Source organism: Schistocerca cancellata, chromosome 2 (assembly GCF_023864275.1).
Source record: "Schistocerca cancellata isolate TAMUIC-IGC-003103 chromosome 2, iqSchCanc2.1, whole genome shotgun sequence".
NCBI lineage: Eukaryota > Metazoa > Arthropoda > Insecta > Orthoptera > Acrididae > Schistocerca > Schistocerca cancellata.
In genome coordinates, this window is record NC_064627.1 from 135,017,150 (window position 1) to 135,035,426 (window position 18,277).

An 18,277-nucleotide genomic window follows, 5' to 3' on the forward strand; every position below is an offset into this window, starting at 1 on the left:
ACATAAAATAATGGTACATTAAATGAATCACAAATTATGTGATATATGATTTGCAGGGGAAGCTCTCTCGTTGAAGGGTCACACAAAATTTTACTCACAGTTGTTCGTTGCGCCTAGATGAAACGCAATACACCATGCGTTAGTGTATTGCTAGTTGCATAATTGGTAGAATCGAGAGTAAGCCACCGGTGGTACACGCCATCTTGAACGAGTTAAATACACTGAAGAGCCAAAGAAACACCTGCCTCGTATCGTGTAGCGCCCACGTGAGCACGCAGAAGTACCGCCAGCACGTAGCAAGGCATCCCAGATATGCTCAATAATACTCATGCCTGGGGAGTTTGCTGGCCAGCGGAAGTGTTTAAACTCAGAAGAGTGTTTCTGGAGTCACTGTGTAGCAATTCTCAACGTGTGGGTTGTCACATTGTCCTGCTGGAATTGCTCAAGTCCATCAGAATGCACAATGGACATGAATGGATGCAGGCGATCAGACAGGGTACTGACGTACGTGTCACCTGTCAGAGTCGTATCTAGAAGTGTAAGGAGTCCCATATCACTCCAACTCCACACGCGCCACACCATTGCAGAACCTCCACCAGCTTGAACAGTCCCCTGCTGACATGCAGACTCCATGGATTCATGAGGTTGTCTCCATACCCGTACACGTCCATTCGCTCGACACAATTTGAAACGCGACTCGTTCGACCAGGCAGCATGTTTCCAGTCATCAACAACCGAATGGCGGTGTTGACTGGCCCAGGCGAGGCGTAAAAGTTTATGTCATGCAGTCATCGAGGGTACACGAGTGGGCCTTCGGCTCCGAAAGCCCATATAGATGATGTTTCGTTGAATGGTTTGCGCGCTGACACTTGTTGATGGCCCAGCATTGAAATCTGCAACAGTCTGCGGAAGGGTTGCACTTCCGTCACGTTAAAAAATTCTCTTCAGTCGTCGCTGGTCCCATTCTACCAGGATTATTTTCCGGCCGCAGCGATGTTGGTGATTTGACGTTTTACCGGATTCCTGATACTCATGATACACTCGTGAAATGGTCGTACGGGATAATCCCCACTTCATCGCTACCTCCGAGATGCTGTATCCCATCGCTCGAGCGCCGACTATAACACCACCTTCGTACTCACTTAAATCTTGATAGCGTGCCTTTGTAGCAGCAGTAACGGATCTAACAACCACTCCAGACACTTTTTATCTTATACTCGTATTGGCGGTGCCGACCGCAGTGCCGTATTTTGCATGTTTAGCTATCTCTGTATTTGAATACGGATGCCTATACCAGTTTCGTTGGCGCTTCAGTGTATTATCACACTCCAAACAAAGCATAGTAATCTGTACTTCACACACTCTACATCTACGGTCCTACTTAACATATTACTGTTAGATTGTGGAGATATATCAAGGCAAAGAAGGGAAAAATGGGAATTATAAAACTATGGAAACTGAAAGAAGGGAATCATAAAATCATGGAAACATTAAAACGTAAACGTGTGGCAACATACGACTGAAAGATATTAATAATCTAATTGGTAGTTCATCAGTTACTTCTAAATGTATTTGTAATTTCCATTGTTGATTTTAAATGTAAGAGTTGAAAGATGGTACCCCCTTTCTATGGAGAGTTGTTATAAGTTGGAGTTTGCGCTTGCTATTAAGATCGACTTCGTTTCCTTTCCAGACTGCCTACTACCCTGAGCTCAGGCTGCAGAACGGCGTCGAAATTCCCGTGCGTCCTGCAAAACTGAACATTCCAGATGGTGACCTTACCGCCCTGCAAAGGATCTGGTTTGGCGAGTACAGAGTGCTCGAGGCTATCGACATGGGCCTCGCCATACACGTGAGTACCTGACCTCCCTCCCTCTTTTGTCTCCGTGTAATAGATCCGCAAGTCAGATATCCTGACGAAATTCGTTTTCTGCCGCAGGCAATAGACGGCAGGTTTAGGTACAAGCCAAGTGAAGCAATCAACATGGTGGCGAACATGATCCAGAACAACGCCGACTCCATCCACCCCAGGTACTACGGTTCCGTCTACAACGACCTCCTGTCGTTCTTTGGCAAATACCTCGAACCCGCACAGCGATATGGAGTAAGTGTCTATGGCATGGTCTAACAGAACCGCACAGAAATTACCAGCTTCAAACTAGACGTGGAGAAAACTGTCGTTAATTTCTGTTCACAGGTCGCCGGCACAGTATTTGGGAAATATGAAACCATGCTCCGTGACCCATTGTACTACCAGATTATCAAGAGAGTGTTGAGAGTTTTCCAGGAGTACCAGAACTACCTTAAACCGTACACGAGACGAGAGGTAAGTTAGAGGTAGTTCCAGAACAGTCTTACCGCATTTTGACATCCGACAGACAATTCGCTTACCGGGAGTACCATTGTTAGCCTTACCAATTTTGTTTGAAAATAATATATTTGTGTCAGACTATGGTAGCAATTTTTTTTATTGTTTTGCTTTGTGGCTACCAGTTTCGGCACATAGTCTCATCCTCAGGCCACTCCCTGGCTCGCAATCGTCATTGTCGCTTCCCAAGCAGATGTGTCAAATATTTGACAGACCTACTTGGAAAGCGAGCCTGGCGACTGTGCTGACTACGGGATGGCCTGAGGATCGTACTATGTGCCGAAACTTTTGGGCACTAGGCAAAATAATAAATAGAAAATTGTGACTAAAGGCTACTGCCTACATTGCATTTGCAAAGTGCCGGGATTGAGAGGTAGACGTGTCACCCAAATTCATTGAAGAAATCCGTATTAGCTCGGTTAATACTCTCAACCACCCTTTAACTACCACAGTTCCTATCACGCGACAGACAATTTATAGAGAAAATTATGATATGGCCTTGTTTGTGGTCAGTTGAAGAGTTGCGCTTTCGACATAAAACTATTTGTGATAATTTAATAGCTGATCACTCGTATCGGGCAAAGGGAGCTGACGATAAAGGTGAAATTCAACTTTTAAATAACACAGAGATGTTGATACCACAAAGTGATTTATTTCGAGAATTCCTGAAGTATTACAACACACAAATATTGAATGGAATATAAATAAGAACGATGTACCCAGAATTAAATTTTCTCACTGCAGCGACGTGTGCGCTGATATGAACCTTCCTGGCAGATTAAAACTGTGTGCCAGGCCGAGGCTCGAACTCGGGACCTTTGCCTTTCGCGGGCAAGTTCTCTACCGACGAAGAGACGAGGTACTGGACGATATAAAGCTGGGCAGCTCAGTCGGTAGAGCACTTGCCCGCGAAAGGCAAAGGTCCCGAGTTCGAGTCTCGGTCTGGCACACAGTTTTAATCTGCCAGGAAGTTTCAAGAACAATGTAACTTCGATATTGAGATGTTGGCTGCATTTGCAAAAAAATGGTTCAAATGTCTCTTAGCACTATGAGACTTAACATCTGAGGTCTTTAGTCCCCTAGACTTAGAACTACTTAAACCTAACTAACCTACTGACATCATACACATCCATGCCCGAGGCAGGATTCGAACCTGCGACCGTAACAGCAGCGCGGTTCCGGAGTGAATCGCCTAGAACCACTCGTCCACAACGGCCGGCGCTGCATTTGCATACAAGAGCCCTACAAACTTTGCGGGTACGAGTATGCCTTAACACGTAACCCCTGACTATTATGAACAATGTTGATCGGGAATGAGAGTCCTTGGAACAGATCAAACACTCAAGCCGTGGCTGTGTATGGCGACAAGGCGAAAGCGTAAGCTGGGAGGGGTCAAATTAACTAGACAACCTACTACCCCGGTGCTGCAAATACGTCACCAATCTGCGACACCGGCCACGTGCCGACAGCTCGGAGCACAGGGACGATGTTGCTTGCAGCTGTTCTCAGTGGGGTCCGCGCCCATGGCTAAAGGCCCGACCGAAACAGCGAAAGCGCGAAAGGACAAACGACTGTTGTCACCAAGTGGTAAAAGACAGGCGCTGCCCGGATTACCGTAACAGTAACACTCCTGAATCTTGTGATCACCTTCACTCTCGCTGACAAAAAGTGAAGAACTTTAAAGTTCGCTTTGGCGGTCCAGAAGCGACACACGACCTATCTCTCCAGCTGTCCAGAAGCAAAAGCCAGTACCTCCTCACTTCACCTTCACAACAAAATATTAGTGCCAGAATGAGATTTTCCCTCTGCAGCGGAGTGTGCGCAGATATGAAACTTCCTGGCAGATTAAAACTGTGTGCCGGACCGAGACTCGAACTCAGGACCTTTGTCTTCGCGGGCAAGTCCTCTACCAACTGAGCTACCCAAGCACGACTCACGCCCCGTCCTCACAGCTTTACTGGCAGAACTTCACGGAAAAAAAAATGATGTTTGGACTGTGGGGCGCTCAACTGTGCGGTCATCTGTGCGAGAAAAAACTGAATCAAGGCAAAAAATGGAAGGAGACAAGCGAGGAGAGCTTGGCGTCTTTCAACTTATCGTAGCCTGGCACGAGGATTTGTATGCCTTCCTCATAGAACGCTGCCGCATTCGTTGTCTCACAACCATGTGGTAATATGGTCTTTGAGATCGACTTTGTTGTTGAATTTTTAACCACCAAAGAACGTTTTCAGGAGCAGAGAAGAAGTGAAAGTCGATAGGGGTCAGATCAGAGCTGTACGAATAACGGTCAAATTGGCTCCAGACGAAGTCGGTTGGTTGGTTTGTTTTGGGGAGGGGACCAAACAGCGAGGTCATCGGTCCCATCGCGTTAGGGCAGGGTTGGGGAAGGAAGTCGGCCGTGCCCTTTCAATGAAACCATCCTGGCATTTGGCCGAAGCGATTTTAGGGAAAATTTCATTCTGGAAACATCCCCCAGGCTGTGGCTAAGCCATGTCTCCGCAGTATCCTTTCTTTCAGGATTGCTAGTTCTGCAAGGTTCGCAGGAGAGATTCTGTAATGTTTGGGAGGTAGGAGACGAGATACTGGCAGAAGTAAAGCTATGAGGACCGGGCGTGAGTCGTGCTTCGGTAGCTCAGTTGGTAGAGCACTTGCCCGCGAAAGGCAAAGGTCCCATGTTCGAGTCTCGGTCGGGCACACAGTTTTAATCTGCCAGGAAGTTTCAAATCACGGAAAACCTAAATCAGGATGGCCTACGCGGGTTTGAACCGTCGTTCTCCAGAATGTGCTAACCACTGCGCCACCTCGCTCGGTCCATACGAAGTACAGTGAGAGTTGTTCGCAGTGTGAGTGATGTCGGATACTGGCGTTAATCAAAACAGTACTGTATGTGAGCTTTCCGCGGCGCTCATTCTCGTCTCAAAGTAAGCATTTGCAATGATTGTTCGACTCGCAGTAAAAAAAAAATGCATCATTAGGACACAGCGTCTGTGCCAAAAGACTATAAACATGACTTTCCGAGGTGTCAAGAAGCTGATTAGGTTTAATCTTCACTGGCGATGCAGTGAGCCTTCATTTCATTGGTTGTAGTTTCGACTGAGGGGTTTCATAACAGATCCAAGATTCATCCCTGGTCACTGTCAATATCTTGCTTAGGAATTCATCCCCATCTTTATTGTAAAGCGCCTAAAAAATCCAACTGCACTGTCCAGACTTTTTTCATGTGTGTGTGTGTGTGTGTGTGTGTGTGTGTGTGTGTGTGTGTGTAGAAATAACGGTTCTCCTTTACGAGTTCTTCATTAACCTTTGTATCTCAACAATTTCAAGCGACATAGCTAAAATTATGTTCTTCAGCAGGCATGGTACGAGGGAAAAATAATTAAAAAGGTCATTTCTTTCGAGTAACACTATTTTTATTGACAAATGTGAGTGTTGCAGTTCTTTTTCCACATTGCGATATCAAGCCATATTTTTTACATATGAAAAACATAGCACTTCTGGGGTGCTAGTCGCTATGAGATCTCTTGAAACAATTGTTGTTGCAACAGAATTCAACGCAACAATTCTCACATGCGGTTTGTGCATAACCTGAACGTTTCAGGAATTTTCATATAATCCTCTTGTTTGTCCGTATTGTCTAATGACCAACTTGGACCTGGTGTGGAGGTTTTGGTGGCACATATTGTATGGGGCCTTTATGTTTCTTTTCTTGAATATCCTCCTCCACTGAACACTTTGATTTTTGTATCCAAGTGGTCTTGTGTTTAGACTGCACAATAATTCTGCGAAATAATGTCGAAATTCCTCTAAAGTCATTGTTTTCCGTGAAAACGGTTTCTCTTTTTACACGCATTTGTATAACAATCAAGAAAATAGTAAAAAATACATACAGGTCATTTCTTGCTCCTCTTTATCTGCCCATAATACTGTCGGTCAGATCACCCCACCAGTATGTCGATTACATTCACCAAGAATCAATGGCCTTTAAATGGAAATATACTTTTCCTGAGATTTGTCATAACGCCGCACGTATCATTTAGGCATTTCTCACGCAAATGTTAATGCCAGATTTGCTGTCTTACTCTCCGTCCAATTAATCACAGAAACTTCTCCTCCACTGACGTCATTTGTCTGCATTTCATTCAGAACTGGTATATTACAGTTTGGAATTGAGTTTCTTCTAAGAGTACAAAGGTTAGGAACCACCCTTGGTTCACGTAACTTAACAAAGGAATTGAAATAATTATCCAAAAAAAAAAAGATGATAATTCTGATATCTTGGAATATCCCTTGCTAGGCATATATCTATATTTGAGGAAGCTCCCATATGTGAATCTCTGTCTCTTACCATATTCTGTTTGCCTCTTTCAGCCTGTAATCAAAACCTGATACAGCATTATGTACAAACCCCCTTTTGTAACCCTAATAGTATGGTTTGTCTGGCATGTGCCGGCTCATGCTGTTACGAGAGTTTGACGAACACATGTATTCACTAACAGCCAACTGTTGCTCAAGGGGCCCTTTACCAAATGTTTCATTGAGTTTCTTTGTCAGAGATAATTTGAACAGATAGGGTCTGTAACAGGAAGCAGATTGCTATTATCTGTCTCTCGTCTTGAGTGTCTTGCATGAAATAGTGGGTTTTTGAGGACCGTATTCACGCGAGGATTCATTACTGCAATAAAGAAATTACTTACACACGTGAAATTACCTATTAAATACACCGGCAGTTCAGTCTCACTTAACACTTCTTTCCGATTTTTCCCTCTTCAACAGCAGCTGACTTCAGATACATGTATCCTTGGAAAACAACTGACGAATACTCGCAGCAGAGATATTTGGTGGAGTCTCTGCGAACTTAGAAAGGAAGAGGAATTATTGGAGCATTTCGTGCTCTAAGATTCGAGAAAAATTATTTATGGAGACTTGAATGATATGTTGCTGAACTACAAAGTGGCGATACAAAGGGTTAACTAAACACGGACGACCACTTCGTGCGTCATCGTGTACAACACGTCCTTCTTTGAACTGGCGGACCCACCTCCTTATCATTGAATCAAACGTCCAAGTTTCTCTGTAAACCTCGGAAATATGATCATGTCGGTGAGTCTTTACATCCAGTAAACGAATTACATATCTAATCTCGCAGGCAGAGGTATTTTCAGTCAACTTTGCCTTTCTAAACAAGCACCACATAGCATTAAAAAGCACCCTGAGAACTCAAAATTACGTCATCTCCTCCTTTACTCAACGCATCTATCGTGCGACTGTATCGCTGCTGCGGAAAGAAATACAAACGGAACTTGCTTTCCAGACATGCCTCGTATGTTTAAAGTAGTTTACGATTTCAATAACTTCACAGAGCTTTGTCTTTTCCAGTTTCTCCAATGCAGCTGGTGAACAGCGTTAGTTTTCTTTATAGAGCAACGGAAAGACATACTACACCGCTTTCATCTCAAGCACAGATAACACAGAATCGATTTCTCTTGTTCCATACATGTATCAGGTGCTGTTTCGCCACTGTATGTTTATGAGTATCGCAGAAGTACCCGGATCATGCTATGTTAGTCGGAGGCGACTTCAACCTACGTAGTATAGTTTGGGATGTCTATGGATTCATTACAAGTGGTACAGACAAGCCGTCGTGTGAATTACTTTTGAACACATTAACCGAAAACTGTCTTGAGCAGCTAAATCGACAGCCAACGCGTAATGGAAATATTTTAGATCTGGTAGCCACGAACAGACCAGACCTCATCGAGGGTGTCAGTGTTGAGACAGGGATTAGTGATCATGATGTTGTCATTACGATTATGGTTACGAAAGTTAAAAAGTCGGTCAAGAAGGCTAGGAGAGTATTCTTACTAGAAAGAGCAGATAAGCAGTTGTTAGCATCCCACTTAGTAAATGAATCGACTTCATTTACCTCCGGTACGATGGACGTGGAAGAATTATGGGCAAATTTTAAACACATAGTAAATCACGCATTGGAGAAGTATGTGCCGAAAAAGTGCGTTACGGACGGAAAAGAACCACCGTGGTTTAACAGGGAAATTCGGAGAATGCTCAAGAAGCAAAGACAGTTGCACTCGTGGTACAAGAAAGATCGGGAGATTGAGGACAGGCAAAAGTTAGAAGAGATTCGTGCTGCTGTAAAAAGAACGATGCGCGAAGCATACAACCACTACCACCGTCATACCTTAGCAAAAGATCTTCCTGAAAACCCAAGGAAATTCTGGTCTTACGTAAAATCGGTAAGCGGGTGGAAGGCTTCCATCCACTCACTCACTGATCAGTCTGGTCTGGCAACGGAAGACAGCAAAACGAAATCTGAAATTTTAAATTTAGCATTTGAGAAATGTTTCACGCAGGAGGATCGTACGAACATACCGCCGTTTGAGTCTCGTACAGATTCCCGTATGGAGGACATAGTGATAGACATCCTTAGGGTTGTGAAGCAGCTGAATGTGTTGAAAATAAATAAATCTACAAGTCCTGATGGGATTCCAATTCGGTTTTACAGAGAGTACTCTACTGCATTGGCTCCTTACTTAGGTTGCATTTATCGCGAATCTCTTGCCCATCGTAAAGTCCCGAGCGACTGGAAAAAAGTGCAGGTGACGCCTGTATATAAGAAGGGTAGAAGCACGGATCCTCAAAATTACAGACCAATATCCTTAACATCGGTTTGTTGCAGGATTCTCGAACATATTCTCAGTTCGAATACAATGAATTTTCTTGAGACAGAGAAGTTGCTGTACATGCATCGGCACGGCTTTAGAAAGCATCGCTCCTGCGAAACGCAACTCGTCCTTTTTTCACATGATATCTTGCGAACCATGGATGTAGGGTATCAGACGGATGCCATATTCCTTGAGTCCGGAAAGCGTTTGACTCGGTGCCCCACTGCAGACTCCTAACTAATGTACGAGCATATGGGATTGGTTCCTAAATATGTGAGTGGCTCGATGACTTCTTAAGTAATAGAACCCAGTACGTTGTCCTCGATGGTGAGTGTTCATTGGAGGTAAGGGTATCATCTGGAGTGCCCCAAGGACGTGTGGTAGGTCCGCTGTTGTTTTCTATCTACATAAATGATCTTTTGGATAGGTTGGATAGCAATGTGCGGCTGTTTGCTGATGATGCTGTGGTGTACGGGAAGGTGTCGTCGTTGAGTCACTGTAGGAGGATACAAGATGACTTGGACAGGATTTGTGATTGGTGTAAAGAATGGCAGCTAACTGTAATATAGAAAAATGTAAATTAATGCAGATGAATAGGAAAAAGAATCCCGTAATGTTTGAATAATCCATTAGTAGTGTAGCGCTTGACACAGTCAAGTCGATTAAATATTTGGGCGTAACATTGCAGAGCGATATGAAGTGGGACAAGCATGTAATGGCAGTTGTGTGGAAGACGGATAGTCGTCTTCGGTTCATTGGTAGAATTTTGGGAAGATGTGGTTCATCTGTGAAGGAGACAGCTTATACAACACTAATACGACCTATTCTTGAGTACTGCTCGAGCGTTTGGGATCCCTATCAGGTCAGATTGAGGGAGGACATAGAAGCAATTCAGAGGCGAGCTGCTAGATTTGTTACTGGTACGTTTGATCATCACGCGAGTGTTACGGAAATGCTTCAGGAACTCAGGTGGGAGTCTCTGAAGGAAAGGAGGCGTTCTTTTCGTGAACCGCTACTGAGGAAATTTAGAGAACCAGCATTTGAGGCTGACTGCAGTACAATTTTACTGCCGCCAACTTATATTTCTCGGAAAGACCACAAAAATAAGATAAGAGAGATTAGGGCTCGTACAGAGTCATATAGGCTGTCATTTTTCCCTCGTTCTGTTTGGGAGTGGAACAGGGAGAGAAGATGCTAGTTGTGGTACGAGGTACCCTGCGCCACGTACCGTACGGTGGATTGCGGAGTATGTATGTAGATGTAGATGTAGATGAGTTACAAACCACCTCTGCTACTTTACAGCTGGAATTCCCTGGAGTCAAAATCGAGTCTGTGGACGTCGACCGACTGGTGACGTTTTTCGAGAACTTCGATATCGAGGTGGACAACACGCTCAAAGTATCCAGCGCCGAAGAGGCCGAGAAAGTGAAGATCTTCGCCCGCCAGCCACGACTCAACCACAAGCCGTTCACGTACCGCATCAAGGTGTCCAGCGAGAAGCCGACCAAGGCCATCTTCCGCACCTTCTACGGCCCACGCTACGACTCGTACGGCAACGAGATGACGGTGGATGAGGCTAGGCAGTACTTCGTTGAATTCGATCGCTTCGTATACGAAGGTATGTGCACATTACACTTAGCCGCATAGGATTACAAATACAACAAAACTGAACAACGGGTAGTAAACACGCTGTTTATCCATACAACTAATTTAAAGGGCTTTCACTAATTATGAAGCGTCATATACACCTTATGGTCGCATTAGCATTTCCATTTTGTTTTAAACTAAGAGCTTATCCAACGTACATTATCCTACACACATTAGATGTTAAATTTACTGCAGTAAAACCTTCGGCGGTGCGTGCTCTCTTTCTACGTAATCTGGACATCTTTTCCAGAGAGTTTTTTTCATGATTTTACTAACCATTCGCCCAGCTCATAATGCCTTAAACTGGGTACATTATACATCGCCACTTTCGGTTTTCACACCTTGTGCCCTTCAGAATACAAATATAAATTCAAGTACTAAAGCGGCATATGTACTATCCTTCGGGATCAGAAGTGCAGGTTAAGGTTTCTTCATATACATGGTGTAAATTTTAAGCTGACATAACAGAATAACTCCAAAAATAAGCTTCACACAAAAAAACGTGTAGAATTCAAAGTTGATTATTTTCGAGGGGGACATTTGAATGTGCCAAAATTAGCCCGCCACACCTAGGGGGTGGGACGGTAGGTAACTTTAAAATTTCAAATGGGAAGCCCCATTTTTATTGCAGAATCAGATGCTATATTAAAAAACTACGTACAGTTTTTCTTAAACATTTGTTTTGATTCTTGGTAGTTGCGCTGTAATTCAACATAATCCATATTCTCATTTTTGCGTGGAAAATGGTTACTGATAAATAAAAAATATTTACTTACTTCGTAAATTTTTGTTCACTAAAACTCTCCCTCTCTCCCCTTAGGGTGGGGTTTGAGAGAGAGGAATTAGAGTTTCACAAGTGTTGACCCAAATATTAATTTTTTCCACAGATTCGGATTGGGTCAACATTTGTAAAACTAATTCCTCTCTCTCAAACCCCACCCAATGGGGGGAGAGGGAGAGTTTAAGTGAATCGAAATTTACGAAGTAAATAAGTATTTTTTATTTGTCCGTAACCATTTTCCACGCGAAGATGAGAACATGGATTTTGTTGAATTACAGCGCCAACTACCAAGAAACAAAACAAATGTTTAAGACAAAATGCACGTAGTTTTTATGTAGAATTCTGCGATAAAAATGGGGGTCCCTATATGAACTTTTAAAGTTGCCTCCCACCCCACCCCCAAGGGGCTGGGGTGGCGGGCTAATTTTAGCACCAGCAGATGTCCCCCTCGAAAATAATCAACTTTGGGTTCTACACATTTTTTTTTCGCGTGAAGCTTATTTTTCGAGTTATACTGGTTTGTCAACTATAAAATTTACACCTTTGTATTTCACTATGACACACCAAATCAGTAAGTGCATCATATCGTATGCTATGCCATCACACGAGGCCGTTTAGCAAAACTATAGCAATGAGAACAGTCGATGCTTCGAAATTTAAATGCAATGTCTTAACCAGTGTGCCCTCTCCATCGGTTAATGATCATTTTTAATGAGTAGCCTTGAAATTAACGGCGACTAATTGTTATATTTTTGTATGTTATTTTCACTTTCACTAATACTACATGTTTCAATGAGAGAAATGCCGTCATCATTTGGGTCGATTCAAAACATGTATCCTAATTGTAATATGGTTATTCTGTGGTGTCATTGTCTTAACTACGACGTGTGCCGCGTCCACTGCAATGGACAGCGGTTTAAGGGTCACTTCACGTTCGTTTTCAATTAATCCTGAGGATGCAAATGCACGCGGGTCACTGCAGTGGGCACCCCCTACTGGTGCTGTGCCCAGCATGCATTTGTAGCCTCAAGGCTGATTGAAAACACCAGAGAAGCGACCCTTAACAGCCGTCTATTGCAGTGGACGCGACGCACCACAGGGTTACCTTGCCTGAGGTTCGTTGTGTGCACCGTCATCGCACGTCCTCGTTCCGTGTGCTCTCCTACAAGGGTTTCGTGCCCAGTTACCGTCCATTCAATAAACACCGTGTTGCTGATTAATCTAACGAGACCGCAGGCGGCGACTGCCGAAGTACGCTCTAAGACGAAAAAAAAACACACACACACACACAACGACGGAATTATCGAACGGGACGGAAATAGGTTGATGTGATGTACATGTACGAACAAACAAAAGATTACAATTTCAAAAAAACTTATAAAGATTTATTCATCAGAAAGAGCTACACAAACTGAGCAAGTCAATAACGCATTGGACCACCTCTGGTCCCTACGCAAGCAGTTATTCGGCTTGGCATTGATTGCTGGTGTTGTTGGGTGTCCTCCTCATGGATACTGTACCAAATTCTGTGCAGATGTCTGAAGGGCCCTGCCCATAATGCTTCAAACGGTCTCAGATGGGGAAAGATCCGGCGACCTTTCTGACAACGGTAGTGCTTGGCACGTACGAAGACAAGCAGCAGTTACTCTCGCCGTGTGTGGGTGGGCATTATCTTGCTGAAATGTAAGCCCAGGATAGCTTGCAATTAAGGGCAACAAAACGAGGCGTTGAAAATGATCTACGTACCGCTATGTTGTACGTGTGCCGCACATGACAACCAAAAAAAAGAAATGGCATCGCAGGCTATCACACCTGGTTGTCGGGCAGTATGGCAAGCGACAGTCAGTTTGGTATACCACCGCTGTCCGGGGCGTCTCTAGACATATGAGACAGCCGACTTAGACAGGCCTTTTGCATAATCTTTGGGATAGTAGACATAAAAGTCTTCTCGTGTCGTATCACGTCATAATCTAAACAACTATGTTGGAGAAATCAACGTTTCAGTCACGATTACAGTGGCCTTCTTCAGCGCCTCCAGTATAGTTCTTTTTCCACATTATGCCGCCGTATGATACTTAGAAAACTTGTATGTCGACTGACTCTAGCCAAGGAAGCCTATGCACTTGAATATATGGGAAAGCACTTTTCAAAACTTTCTTGAAGTACCTCTAAACGTATATCTCGAACTAAATCTTCCATCGGAGATAGTTCATTATCTTCCAACAATGATGTAATAGTAGGATACCTTCCAACATTGATGTAAGAGTAGGGAATGCGAAAAAGTTATTCTTCAGTACTTGTAACTTAAAAAGAGTTTTCATCATATTTGCGGTTAAGTGTCGGTTTATGTTTTCTAACTGCACCCTTGAGTTTAGAAGTGGCTTCCTGGGTTAAAAATTGCTTTGCGGTTAACTGAAAATAGAATCACGTATAAGTCACACAGTCAATTTAAGCTTCATATGACAGTTATAGAACTCAAGAATCAACTCGTTGTAATATGCTCATTTCGGTTCCAGAAGAAAGCTTCCTTCGTATCACGATGCCATTTACCCTAACGCTCAAGAAAGCGATAATATCAGCAATAAACGATGCACTGCGTAGTGATAACACACACTGGCACACCGCATAAGTTGGCAGCAGTTGCAAAGCGGCATGAAAACTTTCGAATAACCACCGTCAAGTCCCTTTCAGAAATTCGCTGACATCAAAACAAAAGGAATCATTCCCTGCCATGGCAGCGACGACTAATTAAGGAAGTGGGAGGGGTAGGCAAGTTACAATCCGATCTTCCTGTGTCGTGCACACAGTCCAAAACATTCTGCGTGAATGTATTTTCTTTATGATTATAGAGGTGCTACCATTATTAATCAGTTTTTGTCACTACCATTTTGCTTTAAAAATAAAGTAATGGAAGAGAATAATTTTACTTATATCAATGCGTGTTTTGTCTGCTTGTATACGACCACCTGAAATGTACTTGCGTACCACCAGTGGAACGTGTACCACTGTTTGGGAATCCCTGATGTGGTACTTATTTTAAAATAGGAAAAACACATTTTCACCATTACTAAATATATATTTCTGAAAGGTCTCGCAAAAAAAAAAAAAAAAAAAAAAAAAACGTGGTGGTGGGCAGAACAAAAGCATCAGCAACCGTGAAATCAATGACAGCGTGCGACACTGTCAAACAGATTTGCAATTATCCTTCAAAGGTCGATTATTATGTTATAACTACAGATGGGAATAAGCACAAAGACGAGAAAATGCGCTGAAGAGCCAAAGAAACTGGAACACCTGCCTAATATCGTGCAGCGGCCCATAGGCACACAGACGTGCCGCATCACGACGTGGCATGCAGTAAAACAATGTCTGAAGCAGTGCTGGAGGGAACTGACACCGTGAATCCTGCAGGACTGTCCATAAATCCGTAGGAGTAAACGGGATGGAGATCTCTTCTGAATAGCACTTTGCAAGGCATCCAAGATACGCTGCATGTCTGGGGAGTTTGGTGGCCAGTGAAAGTCTTTAAACTCAGGACAGTGTTCCTGGAGGCATTCTGTAGCAATTCTAGACGTGTGGGGTGTCGCATTGTACTGCTGGAATTGTGCAAGTCCGTCGGAATGCACAATGGACATGAATGGACGCAGGTGATCAGACAGGATGCTTACGTACGTGTCACCTGTTACATTTGTATCTAGACACAGCAGGGGGTCCCACAGCACTCCACCTGCACACGCCCCACACCGTTACAAAGCTTCCACCAGATTGAACAGTCCCCTGCTGACATGCAGGATCCACGGATTCATGAGGTTGTCTCCATACCCGTAAACATCCTTGCGCTCAGTACAATATGAAAGGAAACTCGTCCGACCAGACAACATGTTCCAGTTATCAACAGTCCAATGTCAGTTCTGACGGGCCCACGCGAGGCGTGTGCTGCAGTCATCAAGGGTACCCGAGTGGGCCTTCGGCTCCGAAAGCCCATATGGATGATGTTTCGTTCAAGGTGCGCACGCTGACACTTGCTGATGGCTCAGCATTGAAATCTGCAGCAATCTGCGGAATGGTTGGACTTGTGTCGCGTTGAACGATTCTCTTCAGTCGTCGTTGGTCCCGTTCTTGCACAATCCTTTTCCGGCCACTGCAATGTCGGACATCTTACGTTTTACCGGATTCCTGATATTCAAGGTACACTCGTAAAATGGTCGTAGGGAAAATCCTCACTTCATCGCTACGTCGGAGGTACTGTGCCCCATTCCTCGTGCGCCGACTATAACACCACGTTCAAACTCTCTTAAATCTTTGATAACCTGCCATGGTAGCAGCAGTAATCGATCCAACAACTGTTGTTTTATATAGGCGTTGTCGGCCGCAGCGTCGTATTCTACCTGTTTACGTACTCTGTATTTGAATACGTATGCCTACGCCAGTTTCTTCTTCCATTAACCAATTCACTCTGTTTAAGCTTTAGAGAAGTGTCCCGGTTTGTCCCGCTTTCTGCTTCCCAAATTAAGTCCATTTTCAGTCAGTTTAAGACAAACGTCCCGGTTTCTCAGACAGAAATTATGGATACATACATACATACCTACATTAATACTTGTTCCGTAGATCATGAATACGACATTCCGTAATGATGTAGAACGTGTCCCTTTAACATAAGTTTTCTTTGCACAAAATAATTAATTAATTAATCAATTTTTTTTAGTTACTGCTTCATATCTAAGAATTCATCTATTGAGTAGAAGTTGTCATTCAGAAATTCTCTTAATTTGCTTTTAAATGTTGGTTGGCTATCTGTCAGACTTTTAATACTATTTGGCAAATGACCAAAGATTTGTGTGGCAGCATAATCCACCCCTTTCTGTGCCAAAGTGAGATTTAATCCAGAATAGTGAATATCATCCTTTCTTCTAGTGTTGTAGCTATGTACTTCGCTGTTATTTTTGAATTGGGATGGGTTACTAATGACAAATTTCGTAAGTGAATATATGTATTGCGAAGGTACTGTGAATATCCCGAGTTCCTTAAATAAATGTCTGCAAGGTGATCTTGGGTGGGCTCCAGCTATTATTCTGGTTACACGCTTTTATGCAATGAATACTTTCTCTCTTAATGACGAATTGCCCCAAAATATGATGCTATATGTAAGCAGTGAATGAAAATAGCCATAGTAGGCTAATTTACTGATATGTTTATCACCAAAATTTGCAATAACCCTAATAGCATAAGTAGCTGAACCTAACTGTTTCAGCAGATCATCGATGTGTTTCTTCCAAATCAATTTTTCATCAATGCACACACCCAGAAGTCTTGAGTATTCTACCTTAGCAACAGACATCCGTTCATAGTCTGTATTTATCAATGGTGTTATGCCATTTACTGTACAGAATTGTATAAACCGTGTTTTCTCAAAATTAAGTGAGAGTCCATTTGCAGAGAACCACTTAATAATTTTCTGAAAGATATTTGGAATTTCCTCAGCTGATTCTTGCTTCTTGGGTGTGATTACTATACTTGTATCATCACCAAAAAGAACTAACTTTGCATCTCCACGAATATAGAGTGGCAAGTCGTTAATATATATTAAGAACAATAAGGGACCCAAGACTGAACCCTGTGGGACACCATTCTCGATACCTCCCCAGTTAGAGGCTCTGCTGGTTTTTGTAGACTATCTGTACTGTTAATTTCAACCTTCTGCATTCTTCCAGTTAAGTATGAATTAAACCATTTGTGCACTGTCCCACTCATATCACAATACTTATGCTTATCTAGAAGAATTTCACAATCAAAAGCCCTAGTTTCAAGAGAAACAGTAATTACGTTTCGCTTGTTCCGCTGTGCAGTGCAAGCCGGGGAGAACGAGATCTCGCGCAGCTCTCGCGACTTCCCGAGCGTGCGGCCCTCGCCGCTGTCGACGAGCGAGCTGGAGTCGGCCGTGAACGAGGCCCTGCAGGGCAAGCAGCCCTTCAGCCCGGCTGCCGCGGCCCGCCGGGGATTCCCCGAGCGGCTGGTGCTGCCGCGCGGCTCCCGCCAAGGCCTGCCGCTGCGCTTCTACGTCATCGCCAGCTACCCGCCCTCGAACGCCACCGCCGCCTCTGCGGACCCGCAGTCGCTCGTCGCCGGCTACTGGACCGCAGAGCTCGCAGACGGCCGTCCGGTCGCCTTCCCTTTCGACCGCCGCATCCCGCACTACTACGACTTGCCCAACACATACATGGGGGACGTCGTCGTCTACCACAAGACCATCGACGAGATCAATCGACCAGCTGTCTAGTCATGTATTCACCAGCCACTGCCAATTCCTAGTGCCAAATAAATATTCGTTGTTTTACGTAACGGTGTTTTATTTCATGATGACATGTTCATTTATAAAGCATTACGTGAGCTAAGACCTCATGTAGGGTTTGCTCCTCCCTAACAAGAATTTTGATACGACCGTTCACGGTATTCAAAAGCATCCACAGCACTGGCGGACTGTGCGCAGTAGCTTCAAAAACCTCAAAATTCATACTTTTCGTTACAGACTCCCCTGTGCAGCTGAGATTCTTACACACACTGACACAGGAGTAATCGTTTCAACTCTTCTGAACAGAAGAAACTAATATAAATAAAGAAAGAACAATATATTCTAATCTCAAAAGAACCATTAATAAATGCTTACGTTTAGAAGAAAAAACATAAACACCAGCAAAATAAATCAATAAAGAAGTAAAAACAGAGAATATAAACATTAGTTTTAATAGTTTAAAAAAAACGCCGGTCTTGTAAACCGGAAACAAGTCCAGCCCCCGCTTTTAA

At 43.7% G+C, this 18,277-nt stretch overlaps 1 protein-coding gene across 1 annotated transcript in view; it reads left to right on the top strand.

Moving 5' to 3' along the window:
* The window catches only part of LOC126161404 (hexamerin-like), a 50,173-nt gene extending 32,363 nt beyond the window's left edge, over positions 1 to 17,810 (top strand). The window contains exons 6-10 of the mRNA XM_049917182.1: positions 1,694 to 1,852; positions 1,940 to 2,104; positions 2,198 to 2,326; positions 10,351 to 10,666; positions 17,323 to 17,810. Of these exons, the coding sequence (XP_049773139.1) occupies positions 1,694 to 1,852; positions 1,940 to 2,104; positions 2,198 to 2,326; positions 10,351 to 10,666; positions 17,323 to 17,753 (1,200 nt within the window). The 3' untranslated portion in view covers positions 17,754 to 17,810. The remainder of the gene's footprint in view (positions 1 to 1,693; positions 1,853 to 1,939; positions 2,105 to 2,197; positions 2,327 to 10,350; positions 10,667 to 17,322) is intronic.
* Positions 17,811 to 18,277: the final 467 nt, after the last annotated feature.